Below are 16848 nucleotides of genomic sequence, written 5' to 3'. Positions count from 1 at the left end.
TGGAGTCCTGTGGTGGGCACATCCTGGAGAAGCGAGAACTAACTAGTTTTGTGGGGAGCTGAACATCCTGCTCTTTGCTTGCTTATCGTGGTTCATCTAAGTTTTGAGGCAAATGTCAGGGGATCATTTCTCATAAATAGCTTAAAGCTTGCAAAATACCCTAACCGCAGTAGCTTGCTGCCGTTTGCAAAATTCTATTTTTGATACTGCTGTTGCAAGCCGGAGAAAGAGAAATAGATTTTAGCTTTTAGCTTGCTTTTATAAAATGGCTTTTCTGGCTATATAAAATGGCTCTTGCCTGGTCTTTACAGTGTTCCAAGATAGGTCACTGGCTTTCACTCCTTCATTCCCCCCTTTTCATCACGAAATGCTAACCATTTATGGTTCTGCATCTTCGCTTGATGAACCTCTAGGTACCAGATCATAGAGAGCCAGGACACGAGTACGTGTAGCTGCATTAACTGAGCGGCTTACCATTCGGCGTACAATCTGAATAAGGCAAGGCACAATGCATGATAAGGCTAAGACAATAATAAAGAAAACCAATACAACGAGCAGAATCTCTTTTAACCATGACCACCCTGGGAGCCAGGAAGTAAGCCAACTCCATACACTGGGGAGCCCTTCACCATCTAGGCTAACTTTGTGGTACAGATCAGCCTGTTTTTTTATGTTTTGAACATCACCCTGCACCCGGGTGCTCTGGTTGTACACATTTGCTAACTTCCTAATCCTTCCAATATCGGTGACCACCCGCTGGTCCTGATTGATGTACACACAACAGGAAGAGTTAAGGAGGGCACATACCCCTCCCTGGCTGGCCAGTAGGTAGTCTAAAGCCATCCTGTTCTGCAGAGAGGTTGTGGCCATCTGTCTGACCTCTAGCTGAAGGGCCAGTAAGGCATCAGCCGTAGAGTTGGCCATCAAGGCCATCTGTTCTACCTCCCCCTGAAGGGTGGTTAAAGCATCAGCAGTGGAATTGGCGAAGAGTTCCAGCGATGCTGAGACATTGACCAGTGCTCGTTCTAGTTCAGCAACCCCAAGCCAGGGTAGGAAGGCTCTAACGCCTGAGTGGAATTTGGTTTTCCTGACCACCAGGGGGTTACCTGTATAGGGGTTCCTTGCTCTACGAAAGCGAGTGCGTTCTCTTCCTGGGAGGGTGTCGTGGATTGTGAGCCCCGGGGCCAGGGTACCCAAGGTGCAGGTTCCATACCAATTAGCAGGCAATGTCTTGTAAGCAGTGTGGTCACACAGCCAAAACCAGCCCTCTCTCTTCCCCGGAACCGACCAGGCAAACGTCCATGGGTTTGTTACCCATGGGTTAGTCGACCCTGTCACTGGGTCTATGGGGGGGGGTCTGGTGTAGTTGTGTAGACTGGTGCACCCCGAGTAGTTGCCCACAAATTTCCCTTCCGGGAGAGGATCTTGGGCATATGCATAGGTCCGTCTGGTCCATTCCGAGACGTACGAGAGGGGTGGAATCTCCCTATGGATGCAGGGGCCTCCCTCTTCGACCCTGTCAATACGCCAGATGTGGTGTTGGGGGACCACGTATCTGGTGTATCTGGTGCCCAGACGTTGGCGAGTGGCCATCAAATCATGAAACTGACTCTTGTTCATAAAAAGGGGAACTCCTATTAGTGGAATTCCCTGTCCTAGGTGCATAGGCACATGCACACATACCCAGCATTCTGACCGGTTCAGGGCTTTTGCTACAGCAGAGGTCAGATTCAGGAAGGTGTTCTCCCTCCACCCTGTGGCAGTCTGGGAGGTGAGAACAATCAGGAGGCAGGGTATGATCGGATTCCTCATCCTGATCAGAGGGATGTCTGATGCCCCAGAACAAATGGCTGTACCAGCAACACAGAAATAGCACAAACGAGGTAATACCACAACCCAGAGGGATGGGGGTCCACCAGGGCAAGGGCATGTGGGACTCTAACCTCCGGTCCTACTGGGGCGTGAACAGCGTCGACAAACGAATTGTTCCCACTTAATAAAGGGAAAAGTGACCATCCGTGGACACCACTGTTCGGCTCCCTCACTAAGTTGGGACTGATACACCGCAAAGCCTCGGTAGCTGTAGAGGTGGCAGTAAATTCTATACAGTTCAAATGCTGGACCTACTCTCCGGATGAGGATGAAGGGGCTATGAGCCCATCCCTGAGCCTCAGTGGCTCTGTAAACCAGCCACAAAGGAAGGCAGGGGTGTTGGAATAGGACGTAGCTATGGTGGCCACACCTTAAGCTTCCTGCGCAGAGGAAGACGCCCCTTCGGATCACTGGTCGGACAAACCACTTATAGCACTGCAGCTCCGACCAGTCCTCTTGGTAGGGGTCTGAGGGTGAAGGGCGCCTCTGCATAGGAGGAGGTCCCTGCCTCTAATTGCCTAGATACCACCGCCGGAGTCCAGCCTGGGCCTGAAGGTATGCAAGGTCCAGGATCTCCGCTATTTCGGGGCCGTCGGCATACCAGGGTCTGTACCAGGGTCTGGATTCTTCTGGAGCTAGGAGCCCTGTCTGTCTTCCTGCCGGACCCACTGGGTGGCGGTCACCTATGTGGCCCCTGACTAGGGCGTATGGGGGTTGAAACCCTGGGGTGGCCACTCTTATGCAGCCACAAGAATACCCTGCCACATCCAAGGGTATTAGGTGTGGAGTCACCAGGCCTACAAGCGCAGGTGTTGTTTTGGAATTCTGGGAGGTGCGAGCCACTACAACAGTCACAGGTGGAGCTGCCGGATTTACTGGCACCTGTTCAGCAATTTCAATGTGCACCTGATTCAAGCTCCCTCCCATGCAGCACCTGGACCAAGATTAGGGCCTGGTCTATTAAGTGGGGTTGGTACACAGCTCTACCCCCCGATGGACAGTTGGTTACCCCCCCACAACAGCAAGAGCGGTCCAGAACTCGATAGATTTCGACCGTCTCTGCAACTTCCCGCAGGAGCAACACCCACGCACGCTGGGCAGTGTTGTGGTAGAGGAGCCACAGTGGGGACGTGGGGTGTTTTACTACCTTAGCTGCGTTAGATCCCTGTTCCCAATAGCCAATGAGCACGCCGTCCCTCACCACCGGCAAGACAAACCAGTCGTAGCAGAGGTCAGCAGGCCAGTGAGGTTGGTATGGCCCGGTGGGGGCAGACCAATAGGACATAGAACAAATCAATACAGAATAGAGGAAAAGTAGAAAGAGGAAAAGTCCTTGTGCTGATCAGCCGCAGGATCTCGGTGCCCGTGGCCCAACGCTCTCCCGGTAGCGTCAGACACAGGGGTTCTTGGAGAGAGTCAGTTTCAGAGGGTCAGCCGGGTTGCCTTTGCAAGTCCAAACACCCTCTGACTTCTTCAGACGCGTGTGATGCACCCAGGGAATCACCTCGGCCACTTTCACCGCAGTTGGAGTGGAGAGAAGGACGGTATATGGGCCTCGCCACTTGGGGATGAGGGGATCGTGCTTCCACTCCTTCACCCAAACGCTGTCGCCCGGCTGGAACTGGTGGACCGGCTCAGCGAGACTGCACGGTGTACGCTCGAGGGAGTACCTGGAAAGAGAAGCAAAAACACGGGACAGGGATTGCACTTGTTCCTGGGTGATGTGATCTCCCACCCGGCCCAAACTTGCGGGGATGTCACGGACGAAAGGGGGTGGTCGGCCATACAAGAGTTCAAAGGGTGAGAGCTTTAGTCTCTTGGTTGGAGCACACCGGATGCGGAACAAGGCAATAGGTAAGACATCTGGCCAGGCTAGGCCTGTCTCCTGGGTCAGCTTAGCCAAATGGTTCTTCAGGGTGCGATTCATTCTCTCAGTTTTTCCCGAACTTTGAGGTCTGTAGGCTGTGTGTAGCTTCCAGTCTATCTGCAGCGCCTTGCACACTTCTTGCACCACCTTATCAATGAAGGCTGGGCCGTTGTCACTGCCAATACTCCGGGGGAGGCCAAATCTGGGAATGAGTTCATGTAGCAGTTTCTTGGTCACCTCCCGGGCTTTCTCAGTCCTGGTGGGATAAGCTTCTGCCCAGCCAGTCAGCGTGCAGACGAACACAAGCAAGTATTTGATTCCCCTTGCCTGGGGTAATTCAGTAAAGTCCACAATCAAGCTTTCCATAGGTGTGTAGCCCACGTGTTGCACGCCTGGTGGAGGTAGAAGGCCTTGCCTGGGGTTGTTTTTGGCACACAGGATGCACCTCTGGGAGATAGCAGCAGTCAGTTGGGATAAATTGGGGATGTAGAGTATTCTCCCAAGGTGTTCCCTAGCTGCCGGACCTCCGAAATGGGTGGACTCATGATGATTTTTCACAATGATGCTGGCAAGTTGGTGGGGCACAAAAACACGGTTGTCTGGTAGAAGGAACCATCCCTTCTGGACTCTGGCTCCTTCCTGGCGTGCCCACTGCTCTTCATCTGGGGTGTAATGTGGTTCCACATCGTCTGGAGTGAGGTCTGGTATGAGGGCTGCGGTGACCGCTGGTAGAGGTTTCAGAGCTGCTGCACGGGCGGCGGCGTCTGCCTTTCGGTTGCCTCTGGTGACCATGTCCCGTCCTCTCCCATGGCCTTTGCAATGCATCACAGCAATCTCCTCGGGGCCCCATACGGCTTCCAGTAGCGTCTCAACTTCAGGCCCATATTTCAGGGGTTGCCCGTGGGCCCCAATCAGGCCTCGTTCTTTCCACAGGGCTCCATGCGCATGCAGGGTCAAGAAGGCGTATTTGGAATCTGTGTAGATGTTAGCCTTGCATCCAGCTGCCAATTGCAGGGCCCTGGTCAGTCCAATCAGCTCGGCTTTCTGGGCAGAGGTACCAGGGGACAATGGTTCAGCTTCCACTACTTCCTCATTAGTTACCACCGCATATCCTGCCTTTCGGATGCCGTCTAGGATGAAGCTGCTGCCATCCGTGTAATACACTACATCGGGATTCTTCATTGGCTCATCCTTCAAATCTGGTCTGCTGGAGTAAACCTCATCCATCACTTGGAGGCAATCATGGTGCTCCGTGTCCTCGGTGTCAGGCAATGGCAGTAGAGTGGCCGGGTTAAGGGTGTTGACAACCCTTAAATGTATCCTGGGATTTTCACACAAAAGTCCTTGGTACTTGGCCATGCGAGGGTTGGTCAGCCAATAGTTCCCTTTATATTCCATGAGGGTGAGAACTGCATGGGGAACATTCACATACATCTCCTGGCCGAAGGTGAACTTATCGGCTTCTGCCACCAGGGTTGCTGTTGCAGCAACAGCTCGCAGACAGGGTGGCCAGCCTTTGGCCGTGGGATCCAGTTGTTTGGAGAGGTAGGCGACAGGGCGATTCCAACTTCCTAACTTCTGTGTTAATACTCCGGCAGCGACGCCGCTTTGTTCATGCACATAAAGTTGGAATGCTTTCCCGGGATTGGGCAGACCCAGGGCTGGGGCCGCCATCAGACATTGCTTAAGAGTTTCAAAAGCTGCTTGCTGGGCTGGTCCCCACTCGAAAGGGTCCCTTTCCCCGCCTCTGGTACTCTCGTTCAGGGGTTTTGCTAAGACACTGAAGCCTGGGATCCAGATTCTGCAAAAACCTGCCGCTCCGAGGAATCCCCGCAGCTGTTTTCTGGTGGTAGGTTCCTTCATGCAGCAAATAGCTTCCTTTCTTTCAGGTCGCAGTGACCTCTGCTGGTGTGACACATTAAAACCTAAATATTTGACTTCTTTTTGACACAATTGAGCCTTTTTCCGGGACACTTTGTAGCCAGCTTCCCACAGCAAGTGGAGAAGTTCCTCGGTACCCTCTGCGCAGGTCTCGTAGTCTACTGCCGCCAGGATTATATCATCAACGTACTGCAAGACAACCTTTTGGCCAGGTACTGAGGGGTACTTTGCTAAGTCCTGTGCCAATGCCGTTCCAAAAAGAGTGGGCGAGTTCTTAAAGCCTTGCGGAAGTCTCGTCCACGTAAGCTGTCCCTTCGTACCGGTCAGTGGGTCCTCCCACTGGAAGGCAAAGAGTGGCTGGCTTTGGGGAGCCAACCGACAACAGAAGAAGGCGTCCTTGAGGTCCAGCACGGTGAAGAAGGTAGCTTCAGGCGGGATGAGGCTTAGTAAAGTATATGGGTTGGGCACGTTGGGGTGGAGGGTCTCTGTGGCTTGGTTGACGACCCTCAAATCCTGTGCCGGACGATAGTCATTGGTCTGGGGCTTTTTGACCGGAAGTAAAGGGGTATTCCATTCAGATTGGCAAGGTTTGAGTAGCCCATAGTGGAGCAGGCGGTCTAGATGCTTCTGTATACCTTCCACTGCTTGGCGTGGTAGGGGATATTGTTTAACAGAGACGGGGGTTGCAAAAGGCTTCAATTTGACTATGATAGGTGGTATATTGATGGCTAATCCTGGGGGATTGTCCTCAGCCCAGACACCCGGTGGCGCTTGAAGATTTTTAGGGATCTGGTCATTGGGGACGGCTTGCTGGGTTTCGGTGGTTAAGGCTGCCAGAAGTTCCCATGAGTGCTCTCTGGGCACCGTGACCGACATTATGCCGCTTGCCTGTGGGGGCAACTTCAATTCTGGTCCTTTGGGGGTGAAGGTAATTTGAGCCTGTAGTTTGGAGAGGACATCTCTACCCAATAAGGGTACGGGACACTCAGGTATGTACAAGAACTGGTGGGTCAGGTGTCGCCCCCCGATCTGACAGTCCAAGGGTTGTAGAAAAGGTTTTCTTGAGTGGTTGCCAGTTGCTCCCACTATGCTCACTGTTCTGTGGCTTTCCCGTTGGAGGGGAGTGGTGACCACTGAATATTGAGCTCCGGTGTCTATCATAAAGTCCATGAGTCGGTTCCCTAATTTAATCTGGACCATGGGTTCCGATTGGGAACCTAAAAAGGCTTGCTGAGTGCCTACAAAGGAGGAACCCGGTCCGTCCTAGTCTTGGTATTCTCCCATGGCTGCCAGGCCCACAAGGTCTGTCCTGTCCGGTCCTCTGGCGTATCTTCCTTCCACTATTCTGCCACGGCGGTCTCGTCCTCTGTCTTCTCCCCTTCTTCCTGGCTGATTCTGGGGACATTCGGCCTTCCAGTGCCCTTCCCGCTTGCACACCGCACACTGGTTTCTTCCTAAGGCTTGACCTCTTCCGCCCCCTCGGCCACGGGTTTCTGAGTTGTTGCGGCGCACCTCCCGGGTCACTGGGGTGTGAGCCATTGCCGCGGCTATCACCGCTGCCTTTTCCTTCATCCACTGCTTTTTCTCTCTCTTCTCCACATCTCCCCTCTGTTCAAACACCTTTTGGGCAATGGCCATGATTTGGGATCTAGACATGCCTTGGAACCCGGCCTGTTTCTGGATCTTTGTTCTGATGTCCTTTGCACACTGTCCTATGAAGGAGGCGTTCACCATTAACTCATGTGCAGCGTCTTCAGGGTCGAAAGGGGTCCAAATTCTATAGGCTTCCATCAGGCGCTCAAGAAAATCACCGGGACTTTCATCTGGTTTCTGTGTTACAGTCGAGACTTTAGACAAGTCTGTTGGTTTTCTAGCTGCCCTACGAACGCCATGCAGGAGAATTTCTCGGTAGGTTGTCAGGGCAGTGCGCTGGTCTGGGACATTTGGGTCCCAATGTGGGTCGGTCAGGGGATAGCGGCCAGGCCAGTCCCGTTCGGCCACCTGTTGATCTTTTAGATGTTCACATGCCTGTGAATTAATTCGTCTCCTCTCCTCTGAAGTAAAAAGGGTGCTCAGCAGCTGCTGACAGTCTGGCCAGGTAGGTTCATGGGCTGCAAATATGGAGGACAGCAAGTCCACCATTGCCTGGGGTTTCTCAGCAAATGCAGGGGTGTGGGTCTTCCAATTCATCAAATCGGTGGTGGTGAAGGGGACGTACTGGAGGGTGAATGTCCTACGTGGAGGGTCAACTTGTGCACCGCCTTGTCCTCCCTGAACTGCAGGGGGTGCCGGTGGTGGATTGTCCCAGACTACGCGAAGGGGTGTCAGGACTGCTGCTCCTGCCTCTGCGGTGGACCTGGACCGCTTTATGTAGTCCCCCAATGCCTTATTTCGCCCGTTGCGATAAGCCTCTTCAGCCTTCCGATACATGGTGGTGGAGGACCGGCACCTACTCATTTTCTCCCTCAATTCTTTAAGATTGGGGTATAATTCCTCCAGAACCTGTTCAGTAGGCTCTGTCCCTTTGCTTTCTGGGCTGGCTGAGGGCACCCCGCCTCCTGCTTCGGCTCCTGGGGCCACATATTGGGGCAGCGGTGGAGCGTTGGGGACATGGGGTGCTTGTCCCTGGTCTCCCAGTGGGGCCACCACGGCACTTGGAACATATGGGGGTGGAGCGAGGACTTCTGCCTCTGGTCCCTGGTAGATGGGCTTCTTAAGACATTTTCCTACTTGTCCTCCTCTAATTTCATTCCCGAGGGCCATGACCTTGCATTGGTCAGTCTTGCATTTCTTCAGCCAAGGGGGGTCTTCTATTATGACGTTCAGCCAACTGTCCACAAACGGTATCTGATCGGGATGACCTCCCTTGTCCTTGATGATGTTGGCCCACAAACGTCCGACCAGGTACCTATCAAAACTCCCCTCTGAGGGCCACCCGGTGCCTTGCGTTGGCCAGTCTAATTCACACAAGTTCCGTAAGCGTTCTGGTGTCATTTCTATGCCATAGTCACCGGAGAAGCCCTTATCGAAGTTGTTCAGCATGCATTGAAGGGGGGTCATTGGACCCTTTGAGCCTCCCCCTCCCATATTTAGTATGGCCCTGTGCAGCGTTCACACACTCAAGCACTCACAGACTCAGTTCGCAACTTTCCCTGCCCAGACGCGGTCGCCCGGCTGAGAACCGAGGTACTGGTTGCTACTACCCCAGGGGAATGCCCTGGGGTTGTCAAGCACACATGCACACCAAAGGTGCCTCTTTTGCTGGACGCTGCACCACACTCTAACCTCCCGGTTCCCCCCCTTTCTCTTTCTTCCTTTTTCCTAAGCGTGGGTGCTTGTCAGGGGGACAATCCTTCCCCTGTTACCACCAACACGCTGGAGATGTGATCAGGATCTCCCTTCTCCTTAATTAAAAGGAGGTCTTCCTATTCCCCCTTAGGGCTTGTTTTACTCACCCCCCAGCCGGCTGGTTTCTGTCCTGTCCTCTCAACCTCGGTTCTTCAATCCGTTGCCTCTTTGGTGCAGGGCGCAGGGGGTCCAAGTGCCGTCCGCTCTCCTCCGAAGAAAGGTTTTCGGTGCGCGTTGGAGTAGCTGGTTAGCCGGTTGGCTGCCGCCCCGCCCTGCCCATAAAGGGCAAGGGAGCTGCCTTCTGGTCTTATTAAGGACTTAAGGTCCTTTTGATCCGAGTCACCTGGGGCACCAGAAATGTAAGGTGCTGTTAAGCAAGTTCCAGGACTTCAGAGATTGACCAGAAATGAAAGCCAGGCAGCGATATTCTTTTAACAAGAAAGTTTATATAGATTCAAGTTGTTTTGTACAAAGCAAGTTGGATGCATTTAGAAATGGAAAAAATGCATGCTGTGACCAAAAATTGATCCATCTTTTATACTCTTAGCACAAGCAAGGCCCAACCCCTCTTCCAACCCAGTAACCTCCCCCCAACCAATGGCTAGCAAGTTCTTATACTTCCTGATGCATATTCATTAAAGCTCAACCAATGAAAATTGGTGGTTGCCTTGTTTGGTTCCAAGCTGCCCTATCCACTAGATGGTGCTGCAGGCTTATTATTGAGAGAAACTTCCTGACACTTAACTAATTCCGATAACCACGGCCCCCTTCTTAGAAATGTACGCAAGAGAGTTAGTGGTCTTGACAGCTCATAACAGTGTGTCGCACCTGGAGTCCTGTGGTGGGCACATCCTGGAGAAGCGAGAACTAACTAGTTTTGTGGGGAGCTGAACATCCTGCTCTTTGCTTGCTTATCGTGGTTCATCTAAGTTTTGAGGCAAATGTCAGGGGATCATTTCTCATAAATAGCTTAAAGCTTGCAAAATACCCTAACCGCAGTAGCTTGCTGCCGTTTGCAAAATTCTATTTTTGATACTGCTGTTGCAAGCCGGAGAAAGAGAAATAGATTTTAGCTTTTAGCTTGCTTTTATAAAATGGCTTTTCTGGCTATATAAAATGGCTCTTGCCTGGTCTTTACAGTGTTCCAAGATAGGTCACTGGCTTTCACTCCTTCAATATATCTAATGTTAACCGCCCTGAGCCCGACTTCGGCCGGGGAGGGTGGGATATAAATAAAAGTTTATTATTATTATTATTATTATTATTATTATTATTATTATTATTATTTATTATCAGCAATCAAACAAATGTGCTATACCACTTATATACATGGGTGAGGGACCTCAGGCCTTGGCTGCCAATGCAGCCCTTGACACCTATCTTTACAAGTCTCGAGGCTTTCTCCAGGACACACCCATAGGAACATAGGAAACTGCCTCATCCCGAGTCCGCTCATTGACCCATCTAGCGCCATGTTGTCTACTCTTGACTGACGGCGGGTTGTCTCCAATGACGTTCTAGTCAAAGACCCGCTGAAATGAATGAGCCAAAGTTAGTTGTGTCTATAACTTCAGCAGGTCTGTTCTAAGTACCGGTAAGGAACAGGGGTAAAATCCCGGGCCTAGACGGAAAAACCAAGCGATACTTTACGAGATGAATTTTGGCATCTTGGCAGACCAGAGTGGTGGCTATGAGGTTGCTAAACCCCAATTTTTCTATAGGCCTTTATGAATAGGATTAAGGCGCACAGAGACCAGAATGACTAGGCCCCAGTTCACATTTCCTACAGTTCTCTTAAAAAGGACTTTACTACGCCACAGCGGCAGAGAGAAGCTATCACATGAGAATGCATGTTGCCGCCTCTTGTTTGGCCTAGAACACGTAGGGACAAGTCTACATCTGTTTTGGCATTGTTTTAAGGCGAAGTTAACAACATGGAGTGCAGATGTGATCTGGAGCGACAGAAAAGTGAGAAAAGGTCAGGGAAGTTCATTCAACCTGGGCTTGGTTTCAAAATCACCGTGTGGTTCTGAGTGACATTGTGAAAGCTGGCTGCCAGATGCTCAAGCACTTTTATTAGGAGGAAAAGCTGATAAGGATTCTGCCGAAGCACAGAGATGTTGCCACGCCAGCGCTACTCAAGGTAAGGAAAGATTACTCTTTCATTATCTAATGCTTCATTGTGAATTAATTTGCCTGTATGCTCAGCACACCAGAATAAATCTGCATGGTTTTTTTTAAACTTTCATCTTTGTGAGTGTAAAACCAAATGCGAAGCGCTTGTTCCCTCAAACCTCAAGTTAATATTTGTATGTACCATGTGCTAGGGTACAAGACTCGCAGGAGGTTTAGGAGCGCCATGAATTTTCTCGACAGAAATATGTTTGTCTTGCCAGGGAAGGGCTTAGCCACACAGAACAAAATCAGAATATAAAACCACAAAAGATATAAACAAAATAAAAACAAGAACCCAATCCCCCCCCAAATACCTCAGCAGCACGCTGAGAAAGCCCTCTCTTGCATCCTCACCGACGTGTCTCCGAGGGTGATGGGACCAAGAGAAAGGCCTCCTACGTAGATCTCAAACCCTGGGCACATTTGTACGGGAGAATATGGTCTCTTAGAACATCGAGATCCAAGCCATTATTTAAGTTGTTAGAAGATACGTTAAATTAAAAAAAATTACAGAGAGGTGCCTTAAGAAGAGGAAATCGATTCATGATGAAATGACAGAACCGAAGTGACAGAAATCCAAAGGATCTATTCAAGACAGATGGTTTTATGTAATTGTTGATAATCTAATTTCCAGTCTTAAAAATCATTATGAAGCTGTGGGGCTTTTAGATGAGAAACTTTGGGTTTCTGTGGGCATACACAAAAATGACTAAAAACCAGGTTGAATAAATGTGCAAGGCCTTCACCAAAGCACCAAATCACAACAGATTTGTTTAAAGAAGTGAAGTATCTGAAAGCAATTCATTTGGTTCCCTTTGGAAAAACCGTTTGAAACCGTTTAACATCTCAAATAAGATTAATGAACTTAACATTTCAAGCTTATTTCCAAATGTTTGTGCAGTTCAATTTTTTTTTGCACTCTTGCAGCGATGGTAGCTAAAGCAGAGAGGTCATTGGGCACTTTGGCATCTGTTCAAAACTGCCTCAGGTCAAATATGGGTCAAGACCACACCACAAATTTGGAAACCTTGGCCGCTGAATCAAAACAGGAAAGAAAACTAAACTTTAATTATAACATTTAAACATTTCCTAATAGAAAAACCTGCACAGGACTGTTAAATGTGTTGTAGGCAGATAGATTGATGGCCAATAGTGTGATATCAGAAGTTGAAGTCTAAAAAACAAAAAGAGATCCTTATACAGTATAGGTAAACCAAAGTCATACTTACTTGCTTTACACCAAGGAAGAATCAACAGTGCAATTGCTGTGCTTACTGCTAGCAGCAACAGCAACAAAAGCAAGGGAGCCACAATGTATGCTACCAAGTTTTTGTTCTTTTTCTCTTCCGCCACTGGGAGAAATATAATCATATAGATGTTAGGTAAACATGGATGAGGTTCTTGTCCAATGTGATGCATTTTTAAGTAAAAAGAAACAACAACAGCAACTAAATAGATTCTAGATTGTTCTTATACAAGTTATATTCCAATCAAAGCGCTGCTGGGCAATCCCTGGTTTTTGCTGATGTTTAGTCCCAGGTTGTTGTTGTTGTTGTTGTGTGTGTGTGTGTCCCATTCTTATGTCTTTAAGTGCATTTTCCTTTAAACCTTTAGTTTGTTCTTTAGCCATGGATGTTCGTATGGCAAATGTAGACTCTGGCCCTGCATGCAGAGGTCTTACTTTTTGAATTTGGGCACACTGGCTTTTCAAGTGCAAATGTCACCTGTCATGACAAGTGCTTGGGTTCTTACAAGCTGTAAATTCTCAGCACGACAGGCTCATAATTGATGAGATTCCCAACTGACACTTTTCAAGATCACACCCTAAAACCAGAACTCTCTAGATATTATAAAACACACATACCTCTTAATGTAATGTTGAGTCCACGGCTGTATTGGGATTCCGTAAATCTTTGAGCTTTACATTTATATTCACCCAGATCGCTGGTGGACATGACTGTGAGGTTAAACACAGCCTTTTCTTCTGTTCCGTATGTTGTTGCATAGCCTACAGCCTTGGCCTGGTTTCTGAAAAGTGTGTAGTTAATTGGCAGCCAATCATTCTTTGAGTAGTAGCACACTAGGATCACATTCCCGCCTATGATGGTTTCGTTTGGATGGCTGTAAATGCTGAAAACAGCTTTGGACCCTGAGTGAGTAGCGAAATTGTCAGACACATCTGTAATGAGAAGTCAAGACGCAAACAACTCCTTAGAATATGCTGTGTGCTGAATTGGAAGCTGCACTTGGCCACTGTTGCTTTGCTGACCAGCAGCTGTTTTTTGCGTTGTGGCATCAAGTGGCTGCAGAACACGGTAGTTCCATATAGACATCCTGATCAATATCACTAGACCATGAATTGATAAAATAACCTCTGGGAGATATCTAAGTGTCTTCTGGCAGTGGATTCCATTAATTCCAAATGGCAGTGAGGGGATTGGGAGCAGGGGAAATGCTATTCTCAAACGTTTCCTGTGCTTGTGCTTCTCTGCTCCAATCCTGACCCTACCCAGCCTTCCTTCATCCCTTCCACACGGGCAAAGCACTGCAGAGAGGGAGAATCAGCTTTCAGGAGTGAGTTGGAGTTGACATTGTAAAGCGTTGGGGGGGGGGAGAAGAGAGGTAGAACACCCCGTGCATTTGCTCTACTTCAAATCCCCCCTCATAAATCAACATTTCCCAAAGTAAAACAATCCCTGCTGTGTCAGAACTTTAATATACATCTTTGTGTGTAGCACATAACCAACCCCGAGGTCTTTACCAGTTATCAAAAGCTTGGGCAGGATAGTATTAGCGGTAGCAATTGTAGCAATTCACTTATAATCTGCGCTTGTACAGACACATTCAGAGAGTGGTTTACAGCAAAAAAGAGAGAGAGAAATACGTAACCATGAAATACATTGAAACCTATCCTACAAATTAACAGCAGCAATGTCACAATATATAGCTGTAAAACCCAGCACATAGAGAAAATCCCTACTCGTATATTCTGCCGTATAAGACGACTGGGCGTATAAGACGACCCCAACTTTTCCAGTTAAAATGTAGCGTTTGGGATATACTTGCCATATAAGAAATACGACCCGGCGTATAAGATGGCCCCCGACTTTTGAGAAGATTTTCCTGGGTTAAAAAGTAGTCTTATACGCAGGAATATATAGTACTTGACAAGCTCCTTCTCCGTAAGCCTTAATCAAAACTTGATGAAACAACAACAGCAACTAAATAGATTATAGATTGTTTCAAATTAGTGCAAGAGGGGGCATTCTGGAAACTTTCCACGTAGAGTCACCACACCATTACAAATAGTTCTCCAATTCCTAGGAGCAGATTTGTGAGGAGGCTGCAAGGGGGAAGAAACTTACATTTCCCCATAAGCAGAACTCTGTGCCGTTCACAGAAAGGAAGTTAGCCTAAGCCAATGCTTTTTAACCATGGGTGCATCCTTAAGCCTGTCAGTAGGGAGGACTGTTCTTATACAAACCATATTCCACTTAAAGCTCTGCTGGGCAATCCCTGGTTTTTGCTGATGTTTAGTCCCAGGTTGTTGTTGCTGTTGCTGTTGCTGTGTGTCCCATTCTTATGTCTTTAAGTGCATTTTCCTTTTAACCTTTAGTTTGCTCTTTACCCATGAATGTTTGTACGGCAAATGTAGACTCTGGCCCTGCATGCAGAGGTCTTTCTTTTTGAATTTGGGTGCACTGCCTTTTCAAGTGCAAATGTCACCTGTCATGACAAGTGCTTGGGTTCTTACAAGCTGTAAGTTCTCAGCACAGCAGGCTCATAATTGATGAGAACACCATGAGGATTCCCAACTGACACTTTTCAAGATCACACCCTAAAACCAGAACTCTTTTGATATTAGAAATACACATACCTTTTAATGTAATGTTGAGTCCACGGCTGTATTGGGATTCCTTAAATCTTTGAGCTTTACATTTATATTCACCCAGATCGCTGGTGGACATGACTGTGAGGTTAAACATAGCCCTTTCTTCTGTCCTGTACGTTGTTGCATAACCTATAGCCGTGATCTGGTTTCTGAAAAGTGTGTAGTTAATTGGCAGCCAATCATTCTTTGAGTAGTAGCACACTAGGATCACATTCCCACCTATGATGGTTTCGTTTGGATGGCTGCAAATGCTGAAAACAGCTTTGGACCCTGAGCGAGTAGCGAAATTGTCAGGCACATCTGTAATGAGAAGTCAAGACGCAAACAACTCCTTAGAATATGCTGTGTGCTGAATTGGAAGCTGCACTCGGCCACTGTTGCTCTGCTGACCAGCAGCTAGTTTTTGCGTTGTGGCATCGAGTGCCTGCAGAACACGGTAGTTCCATATAGACATCCTGATCAATATCACTAGACCATGAATTAATAAAATAACCTCTGCTCTTGTACAGACATACTCAGACATAATCTGCACTTGTACAGACATACTCAGAGAGTGGTTTACAGAAAAAAAGAGAGAAATACATAACCATAAAATACATTAAAAACTATCCTACAAATTAACAGCAGCAATGTCACAATCTATAGCTGTAAAGCCCAGCACATAGAGAAAATCCCTACATGACAAGCTGCTTTTCTGTAAGCCTTAATCAAAACTTTACATCAGATTTGAACAGATGATTCTATATTTTCTGCTCACATTGGTGTTTGATACAAAGAGGTTTCCAGAAAAGAGAAAGGTGAAGAAAGACCTCAGGACCTGTTGAGGCCGGACTTTTCCACCCCTCGCCCCCCATTAATTTTCTCGTGGGATGGACTTCAGGTGAGAGGGGGAGGGAGGCAGTCCGCCTCATTTTCCTCCACCAGAACAAATGTTTCTCAACCTTTTTAAACCCACATCCACTTTTAGCTAACATAAATATTCCACACCCCTTCAAACCTAGCTCTCCTAATTCTTTTTTTTTAAATTTGCAAGTGTATTGAAATTTTGTGACTTTTATTTTTGTACTTATAGTATTTTTGGAAACACTCCTCCACCCAATAGCTTCATACACTCCTTTGGGGGTGTCCTCTAGTTGAGAAACACTGACCTTCAGTGTCTTCTCCCCCACCACAGGGTTATTCTACCACCAACTTCCCTGTGGCCTTTTATATTTTGATATTATTTGTTGTGGGTTTAAAAAACAATTTAAATGAGATACAGTATAAGTAACTGAAATAAAGTAGAATTATTGCACTAAGTAAGAATTATTGCACATGCGCCAAGGCTAGGATGATTTACTGATCTTATACAGTACACATATAGTTGAACATACCATCTATTCTAGTATAGCACTTTGAATCTCACTACTGTAAGTTGAAGGAGAAACTTACCTTTTTGATCAACTTTCTTACCACCCCCGTGATCCAGCTTGGGTAGACATGAATGAGCTGAAAGAAGAAAAAACACCTTGAGTGAGGTTTATCAAATGGGCAGCATTGTAGAAATAGGCACCACTAATAACAGGAATATTTCATACCACATACTAAAGGGAGACACACAAACACTAAGCACTTCAGCATTTTTAACAAGAATGGAGAAGTGGTTTAGTTTTCATCTGCAAAGCTTTGGTTCTGCTAAGTAAGTATTGTCTGAATAACGTTGAGCAATAAATGTGAGGAAGTTGATTTAGGGGAAATAGATTTCTGTTTGCTGAAAGAAAGAAAAAAGTCGACATTTATCTTGTGTTCAGATTCAAGCTTGATTGTTCTGATG

The 16848-nt window shown here is 47.8% G+C and overlaps 1 protein-coding gene across 2 annotated transcripts in view; it reads right to left on the bottom strand.

The window, feature by feature from the left end:
• The window catches only part of MILR1 (mast cell immunoglobulin like receptor 1), a 23575-nt gene extending 6727 nt beyond the window's left edge, over window positions 1-16848 (bottom strand). Inside the window, exons 1-5 of one of the 2 annotated variants that reach the window (XM_035103976.3) lie at window positions 16613-16848; window positions 16467-16523; window positions 15021-15335; window positions 13008-13322; window positions 12373-12495 (exon numbers count right to left, since the gene is read on the bottom strand). In XM_035103976.3, the coding sequence (XP_034959867.1) occupies window positions 12373-12495; window positions 13008-13322; window positions 15021-15335; window positions 16467-16523; window positions 16613-16655 (853 nt within the window). In that variant the 5' untranslated portion in view covers window positions 16656-16848. The remainder of the gene's footprint in view (window positions 1-12372; window positions 12496-13007; window positions 13323-15020; window positions 15336-16466; window positions 16524-16612) is intronic. The other variant, XM_088662967.1, reaches the window with a different exon arrangement.

The sequence above is a fragment of the Zootoca vivipara genome, chromosome 2 (assembly GCF_965207765.1).
Source record: "Zootoca vivipara chromosome 2, rZooViv2.hap1.1, whole genome shotgun sequence".
Taxonomy (NCBI): Eukaryota; Metazoa; Chordata; class Lepidosauria; order Squamata; family Lacertidae; genus Zootoca; species Zootoca vivipara.
Note: the sequence above shows the minus strand (reverse complement) of the source record. Positions and strands in the feature narration are given on the sequence as shown.